Below are 9,128 nucleotides of genomic sequence, written 5' to 3' on the forward strand. Positions count from 1 at the left end.
TGCACAACTTTCATCTACCCTACAATCCCGTCAGCAGGGAGCTCTACCATCACAACCTATCCATCCTACAGATTATGTCAATGCAATCACTCTAAGGAGTGGTTCACATTATGATGGACCTCCTATGCCAAAGGAAGATGGACCAGTTCCTGATCTAGATTCCTCTATACCAAATGCTAATCCTACTAACCCTGCAAGGCTACAAATAGATACTAACTCTACTAATGTTTCTATGTAGGGTAAATCTCAGAATAAGGGAGGAGATGTGCAGAGCCCGTTTATTAAACTACCATTCCCTAATAGACAACTGAAGAGTAAGTTTGATAAACAATTTGGTAAGTTCTTAGAGGTTGTAAAAACCTTCATGTAACAGTTCCTTTCACTGATTTAATCACTCAAGTTCCTGCTTATGCTAAATTTATGAAAGACATTCTAACTAGGAAAAGGACCTTTAATGAAGTAGAAACTGTAGCTTTCACAAAGGAGTGTAGCGCTCTATTGCAAAATAAATCCCCTCCTAAATTAAAGGATCCCGGTAGTTTTTCTATCCCTTGTCATATAGGGAATGTTTTTATTGATAAAGCTTTGTGTGATTTTAGTGCTAGTGTCAGTGTTATACCATCGTCTGTCTGTGCTAAACTTAATATGGGAGAATTAAAAGTTACTAATATAACTTTGCAAATGGCAGATCGTTCTTTAAAATACCCCTTAGGTATTTTAGAGGACGTCCCTGTCAGAGTTGGTAAATTTTTTATTCCTGTTGATTTTGTTGTGTTAGACATGGAAGAGAATACGCAAATACCCATTATATTAGGTAGGCCTTTTCTCCTTACTGCAGGAGCAATTATTGATGTTAAAAATGGCAAACTAACCCTTTTTGTTGGTGACGATAATGTTACTTTTAATCTAGGGAAAGTTTTGAAAGGGCCTATGCTAGAGGAAAATTGTTGTTATATTGATATAATTGATATAATGGATGATATTTGTGATGATAGCTTGCCACAAGTTCTTGCAAGGGATCCCCTAGAGGAAGTTCTCTATGGGAATTTATCTAAAGACACTGCAAGCGTTTGGGGTAATGAGGTATAGGATATTGAAAAAAGCTCTTTCCTTAAAAGAGTTAAGCCCCAAGGAAACAATGAAGGTAGTAAATTTAGTTCAGGAATCAAAACTTGCAGAGGTCAAGAAACCTGAACTAAAACCTCTCCCTTCTCATTTAAAATATATTTTTCTAGATGAACAGGAACTATACCCCGTGATCATCAGTACTGCACTTAATGACCTACAAACTTCCCAACTTCTAGGGGTTCTTCAAACCCATAAGAAAGCTATTGGGTACAGTATTGATGATCTCAAGGGTATTAGTCCTGATTTTTGTATGCACAAGATACATCTAGAGGACAACTATAAGCCCTGCATTCAACCCCAAAGAAGATTAAATCCCAACATGCAGGAAGTAGTCAAGAAAGAGGTTATGAAACTACTTGATGCAGGTATTATCTATCCTATTTATGACTCCAAATGGGTAAGTCCTGTGCAGGTAGTGCCTAAAAAAGGTGGGATGACTGTGATCACTAATGAAAAAAATGAATTAATTCCCACTAGAACTGTAACAGGGTGGCGTATGTGTATTGATTATCGTAGACTAAATATCGCCACTAAAAAGGACCACTTCCCTCTTCCCTTTATAGATCAAATGCTTGTGAGGTTAGCTAACCATAAATTCTTTTGCTATTTGGATGGGTATTCGAGATTTTTTCAAATTCCGATTCACCCTGAAAATCAGGTAAAGACAACTTTTACATGCCCTTATGGCACTTTTGCTTATCGTAGAATGCCTTTTGGTTTATGTAATGCACCCGCTACCTTTCAAAGTTGTATGATGAGCATCTTTTCTGATTTCATAGAGCCGATAATGGAAGTCTTTATGGATGATTTTAGCGTGTATGGTTCTTCATTTGATTGATGTCTAATTAATCTTGCTAAAATTTTAAAACGATGTGAAGAATGCAATTTAGTTCTAAATTGGGAGAAATGTCACTTTATGGTGACAGAGGGAGTAGTTCTAGGTCACATTGTATCTGATAAGGGCATACAAGTAGACAAAGCTAAGATTTCAGTGATTGAGCAATTACCTCCCCCAGTTAATGTTAAGGGAGTTAGAAGTTTCTTGGGTCATGCAGGGTTTTATCGCCGCTTTATCAAAGATTTTTCTAAAATTGCTAAACCACTAACTCAGCTTTTTCTCAAGGATGCTCCTTTTATTTTTACTGACGAGTGTCTTGAGGCTTTAAACAGGATTAAGCAGGCTTTGATATCGGCACCCATCATATGTGCTCCCGATTGGAATCTTCCTTTCAAGATCATGCGTGATGCAAGTGACTTTGCGCTAGGAGCCGTGCTCGGACAAAGAAAGAACAAGGTTTTGCATACTATTTATTATGCAAGAAAAACTTTGGATGAGGCCCAAGTCAACTATGCCACTACGGAGAAGGAGTTTCTTGCTGTTATATATGCTTTAGAAAAATTTAGATCATATCTTGTTGGTTCTAAAGTCATTGTTTTTACTGACCATGCAGCGTTGAAGTACTTGATAGCTAAGGTGGAATCAAAGCCAAGGTACTCCGATGGGTTATTTTGCTCCAAGATTTCAATATCGAAATAAAAGATAAAAAGTGAGAAGAGAACGTAGTGGCAGACCACTTGTCACGTATCAGGTATGATGAGGGTAAGGATTCACTTCCTATAGATGATTCTTTCCCTGATGACAACCTATATGCAGTTGTAGAGCAACACCCATGGTATGCAGATTTTGCTAATTATTTAGTGGATGGTACTCCACCTCCTGATTTGTCCTATCAATAAAAAAAGAAATTCCTTTTTGATGTTAAACATTATTTTTGGAATGATCCTTTTTTGTTTCGTGAGTGTGCAGATGGATTATTTCGCAGGTGTGTTCCCGAATGAAAAGTCCACGGTGTGATTACTAGTTGCCACACCTCACCATATGGAGGACATCATGACCCCACTAAAATGGTGGCCAAGATTAATGAGTCGGGTTTTTATTGGCCTACAATGTTTAAGGATGCTAACATTTTTGTGCAGGCTTGTGACTCTTGCCAGAGGACTGGCAACATCACGCGGCGGCATGAGATGCCTCAAACCGAAATTTTAGAAGTTGAAATTTTTTGACGTTTGGGGTGTTGATTACATGGGACCGTTCCCTTCTTCAAAAGGGAACCTCTATATTCTTGTCGCCGTCGACTATGTATCCAAGTGGGTCGAGGCCATCGCTACTCCTACCAATGATGCCAAGGTGGTCCACAGACTTTTCAAGAAGACCATCTTTCCAAGATTTGGCGTGCCTAGAGCGATAATAAGTGACGGAGGATCTCACTTTCATGAGCAGAAGTTAGACACCCTCCTCAAAAAGTATGGTGTCTACCATAGGACAGGTTTAGCCTACCATCCCCAAACTAGTGGCCAATTTGAAGTTTCTAACCGTGAGATCAAGGCCATTCTAGAGAAGGTGGTGGCAAAGTCAAGGAAAGATTGGAGCGACAAGTTGGATGACACCCTTTGGGCGTACAAAACTGCATTCAAGACCCCTATAGGTACTACTCCGTATAGACTCATGTACGGCAAAGCATGTCATCTCCCGGTCAAATTGGAATATAAGGCATATTGGGCTATTAAGGAGCTCAATTTGGATGCCAAACTAGAGAGAGAAAAGAGGTTACTTCAACTTAACCAACTCGATGAGTTTAGGTTGACGGCCTATGATAGTGCTCGAGTCTACAAGGAGCAGACAAAGAAGTGGCACGACAAGATGATCCTTCCGAGAGAACTCAAAGAGGGTGATAAAGTGTTACTGTTCAACTCTCGACTTAAACTCTTCCTAGGAAAGTTAAGGTCATGGTGGTCGGGTCCTTTTATTGTAAAAAGGGCCAATAGTTCTGCGGAGGTTTTCGACGAACATGGTAACGAGTTCAAGGTTAATGGCCAAAGACTCAAGCTATATCATGAAGGGGCTACGATTAGTGCAGTTGAATTACTTCACCTAAGCTGTTCCAATTCACTTTGAGCTTCAATTTGGTAAGAGGGTCGTGCGGGACATAGATAAACCAGCGCTTTGCGGGAGGCAACTCGTATTTCTTGCTTCCTAAACTAATTTTTTTTTCGTTATTTTATTTTTATTTCTTTTTAGAGAGGTGAGGAGAGTGAAATTTTACCTTTCACGAGTGTTTTGTACAGGTTTTAGATCACAAAGTACAGAGGTTTCAAGAGAAAAATGCGAAGAAAAGAGAAGCTCAAGGATTGTGTGCGGGCCCGATCGGGCGCGCACCTAAGGGTCAGAATTGAAGTTTATTTCACCTGATCGGGCAAGGAGTCCCGATTGGGCGCGCAAGTGAGGAAGACAATCAAGGGAATCTTCGCCCGATCGGGCGAGGCTGCCCGATCGGGCGGAATTTTGGAGAAATCGAGTGCCACAAAAAGAAATATCGGGCGAGCAAATTGGCGATTTTCAGGTTCGTGTTCGCGCCCGATCGGGCGGAGGTTGCTCGATCGGGCGCGCACTTTACATTTCACCAAGAACCACCTTTGCCCGATCGGGCGCGCCTATTTATCCGGAGGTTTTAAAACCTCCTTCTCCCTTTCTCTTTTCTTTTTTTTTCTTACTTCTTCTTCCTCATTCACACTTTCTCTCTCTAAAACCTCCATTTTCAAACCTTCAACCTCACTTTCTTTCCAAGATATCCTCAAATTCACCCATCAAAACCTTAAAATTTCTACATATTCTCAATCCTCACACCTTCCTCTACATTTTCCACCCACTTTCTCCCACTTTCTCTCATAATTTCTTCTAACCCTTAGAGAGAGAAAGCTTCAAATACCAAAATTTCCACCTACATATGGCTTCCAAATGTTCTAGACAACAAAGGGGCGAAAGTTCGAGGCAACAATAACCAATGGTCGACCCGAAGCTTCAAATACCGGGATGGGAGGAGGTTGTTATCACTTCGGCGGAACAACGGGAAAGGATGCTCAATCTCATCGAGAGGCATGTAATCTCAACCCGTTTTAGATTACCCGTTTTGTTCATCATCCTACGTTATCTAGATTAGGTCTTGATAAATATGTAGAAAAATTGTTTAAGGGTATATGCATGAGTGGTTTCTTCCAAATGCATCATGATACTTATGATTATTTAACATTAGAATTTATCTCTAGTTTTAATGTTATTAAAATGAATGCTATAATCACTCATGTGCAATTCCGATTATTAAACAACGATGTGCGATTAACTCTAAAAGAATTTGGGAAATTGTTTGAATTGAAATCGGATAAACCTATCGAACCTTCCCAAGACCACATTGTTGTGGTCTACAAGAGACTCACTGCGGAGGGTTTGGCTAATCTCCAACACGCCAAAGGGACGTGGATTCAACATCTCGTCCCAAAGTTTTGGCAAAGGTTTGCCGGCCTCAATATATATTTGGGAGGCATGAACCGGCAAACGTGAGGAGGGATGAATTAGAATTGTTGGCATCCTATGTAATTCCTAATGCTGAAAAATTAAACATACCCCATAGGATTGCCAATCACTTTCAAAGGGCGGCCAATGCGGCCGAAATGGGTAGGTCTACGGCACCTATCTATTTTGGGGGGTAAGTGACCCATATTGTCATCAAACACCTAGGTTGAAACCCGGATGGGCATAGGAAAGTAGTGGGCTCAAACCTCATGGACCTAGCTTATTTAGGGAGCCTAAACTGGGTGCAACCCATGGGAGGTGAGACTTGGTGGATAGTCCACCGACAATCAGGTAGGAGAGACCAAGCCTTTACCCTACCCAACCCCGCCTTGACCAAATTTGAGAAGGGGAAGCCTTCTTACACATTTGAGATAAACAGTCTAGGCGAGGTTCAAGAACCTCACCTTTCACCACAACCCCACCAATCACCCCAAGACCATTCCCCCCAACACCACTCACCCCACTACCCACCACCTCCACCCTTCACCTATGGCATACCCACCTCCTCGGTCGATTATAACGTCGACCCCAATGCCCCTTATCACTTTTCGGCTTTTAGGAGCCAATTGGACCGTATAGAGATGGGGAAAGGGAGAAAAGGGCATGGTGCAAAACCTAGATTCTAGGTTAAGCACTTTGGATAGTCGGGTAGGTCACATAGAGAGGAACCTTGGGAGGGGTCTATACCCTATGTACGATGACTATGCATGTCGAGGGGCTATTCCCCTTGAGGCATTAGTTCCCGACTGGTTCCAATACCCCCAAGGAGGGTATTCCACCCCCGGAGCATTTGGTACTTATGTGGACTACTCATCAGTCCATGGATATGGGGGTGATGCTCCTTTTGGGGGTATGGGGGGAAATGTGAACCCTAACTACTTTGCAGGTGGTTCGGGTTATGGTGGTGCTGGAACGAGCCAGGGTGGTGCCGGCTCTAGCTATGGAGGAGGGTACGAGAGGATGGATGATGATGAGGAGTAGCTTCTCCTAGCTACCTTCCCAAGTCAATGAGGGCATTGTTTGATTTGGCTTAGGGGGAGATTTCTTGTATATATGGTAACTCTCTTTCTCTCTTCTCTATTTATTGCTTTCCTAGTGTAGTTTTTTATTGCTTTCCTTTATGAAAAAAAAATAATACAAAAAAAATTGAAAAAAACAAAAAAATTCAAAAATACGTTCCAATGAATTGTAAATCATGCTTCCCTGTGTCCCATACTTAGAAAATATTGTTTTGATTTTTGGTACATGATAATGAGCTTTGTGAATTTGTTGATCATGATTTGAAGTTTAATTGTTTGGATTCCTAAACATGCGTCAATTTTGCCAACTATTTGTGAATATAGTGCTTGACTAGTTGATTTGGTCAGGAATGTGTGTTAGTTCCTGGTATGTCAATGAATTTGAGTATTGGTTAGCAACTATTAGTAATGTTTATATAGCTCAATGTTATGCACATTGAGGAGGACGAAGGCATTTGTTCTTTTAGGAAGCCTTCAGACGATATTAGATACATTTGTTCCCTTCTTGCTACCCATGTTGTTGCTTGTGCCCTTTTATTGTTAATTTAGCCACATTACAAGCCTATGTTAGCCCCATTGGTTACTAGTCCCAAGCTTGGCTTGGGGGAGCTATTATTTGGTGAGGTGAGGGAGTTGTGGTGTGCACATTATTTGCACAATGTGGGAATAAAAGAAGAGTTATTGTTCTTTGATATTATGATTGGAAAATATTGATGTTTTGTGTTACAAAGTTGAAAATTTCCAATATGAAGTAAAAAAGAAAAAAAAAAAGAGCAAAGAAGAAAAAAGTTGTTTCATATGTTCAAATGCTCTATTTGAAGGTTGTCCAAGGAAAAAAAGAAGAAAAAAATTCAAAAGAGAAAAAAAATAGTTCAAGTTTGAAAAAAAAAAAAGAAAGAAAAAGAATAAGTAGGTTCAAAGTTTGTTTTAATTCACTCTATTTCATATTATCATATTTTGTGAGTGAATATGTAAGTGTTGGGATTGTGTTGTATATATGATTGTTTGGTGAGCTTTTGTGGAGTTGATTTGTGGTTGGAGATGTTTAGTTCATCACTTGTTGTGACCTTGGGTTTTGTTAGGATATGGCTCCTTTAAGCATGGCTTTACCCTCACATTTTCCTAAATTTATCCTACCGTTTTACCCTAGCCTTACATTACAAGCTTTAAAGACCTTCCGACCTTTGTGCATAGAGTTGTATGAATGTGAAAGTGTTGTTTATCAATGCAAGTTATGATTTGACATAATTTGAGTCGACTAGTAGGTTGAGCGTTCATTGTTTTAAACACACGAGAGTGTGAGTTGTGAGGGCATTGTTCACAAATAAAGGGGTTGGTTGGAGAGCGATCGAGTACATCTTTTACTCGCCACATAAATGAGAGTTGAGTGTGTGAACACTAGTCTTGAATTCTATATGCTCATGTGGTTTGCTTTACTTGACAATTGTTGGGGATGAAGGATGATTAGATGAATGAGATTGATTGACATTGAAGCATGTTCATTAGATTTGTCTTGAATCGTTTGTGCTTGATTATGTTTATTGGGATGAGGCATGTTTTATATGTTCATTTATGAGCTCTTTTCTTAGGGACAAGCAAAGGTTTGGCTTGGGGGAGTCTGATATGTCCAATTTATATAGTGTTTTACCCCCGTCCCGTGGTCATAATTAGTAGTGTTTTTGGCTCTTTAGGGCCACTTTTATTACTAATTTGTGTTTTCTAGTGTTTTCGTAGTTTTGGTTGAGTTTTACATGAAATTGCACTTTTGGAGCATTTTCTCGGGTTTTCATGGATCAACTACAGAAGTTAGAAGGACACAACCCTTCTTGAAGCCCAGGATCGGTGAGAGCCGGTGATTAAGGGCTCGGTATGTGATACTGGGGCTATTGGATCAAGCAATCAATACCCGATGAGGAAATCCGGATTGGGCCGAGGAATCAAGCCCAATCGAAATCCAAGCCTCGAATAAGAAGCCGGACCCGATCGGGCGAGTGCGCGCAATGCAGCCTCACAGAAGGAGCCGCGCCCGATCGAGTGAGCGTAGGCTCGATCAGGCGCAGCATACCAACAATGGGCGTTGTAAAAAGGCGGGCTCGATCGGGCACGTGTTTTTCTAAGTAGCTGATTAGTTTTATTTTAGTTTTTGTTTTAGGAGTGTTTAAGTACGAATTATGTACGTAATTTTGGATTACCTTCTCTTTTAGATTTTCTCTCTCTACTTAGGATTTTTTCTCTCTCTTAAATTCTCTCTCAACTTTGTTCTTAATTACTTTCATTAATCTAGATTTCTTTTGGTAACAATTTCTTCTCTTTTAATTTCAGTTATTTTATTTACTTCTTTGATTATGTCTTGCTTTATTTATTTGATTAGTTTAGATATGTTGATGCTTGAGTAGTTTTATTTCTAGGGTTTATGGGGATCTAATGAATATTATGAAGGGGTAAATTTGTGATTGTTGATTATCAATGCTTGGTTAATTTCCTATTGATTGATTTAATTCTATGCAATTAAGTTTGGCCAGATTTAATTGTATGAGTTTAGCAATATTAATTTGAGATTCGACAGATGAGAA

At 39.9% G+C, this 9,128-nt stretch overlaps 1 protein-coding gene across 1 annotated transcript; it reads left to right on the top strand.

Moving 5' to 3' along the window:
* Positions 1-6,139: 6,139 nt before the first annotated feature.
* Positions 6,140-6,517, top strand: LOC110729290 (glycine-rich cell wall structural protein 1.8-like). The gene has a single exon (XM_021909020.1). The coding sequence runs from the start codon at positions 6,140-6,142 to the stop codon at positions 6,515-6,517; it is 378 nt and encodes a 125-aa protein (XP_021764712.1).
* Positions 6,518-9,128: the final 2,611 nt, after the last annotated feature.

This window comes from Chenopodium quinoa, unplaced genomic scaffold (genome assembly GCF_001683475.1).
Source record: "Chenopodium quinoa cultivar QQ74 unplaced genomic scaffold, ASM168347v1, whole genome shotgun sequence".
Lineage (NCBI taxonomy): Eukaryota > Viridiplantae > Streptophyta > Magnoliopsida > Caryophyllales > Amaranthaceae > Chenopodium > Chenopodium quinoa.

Excerpts from the sequence above, each read along its gene's own strand:
- LOC110729290 (XM_021909020.1), top strand. The coding sequence starts at position 6,140 with ATGGTGCAAAACCTAGATTCTAGGTTAAGCACTTTGGATAGTCGGGTA.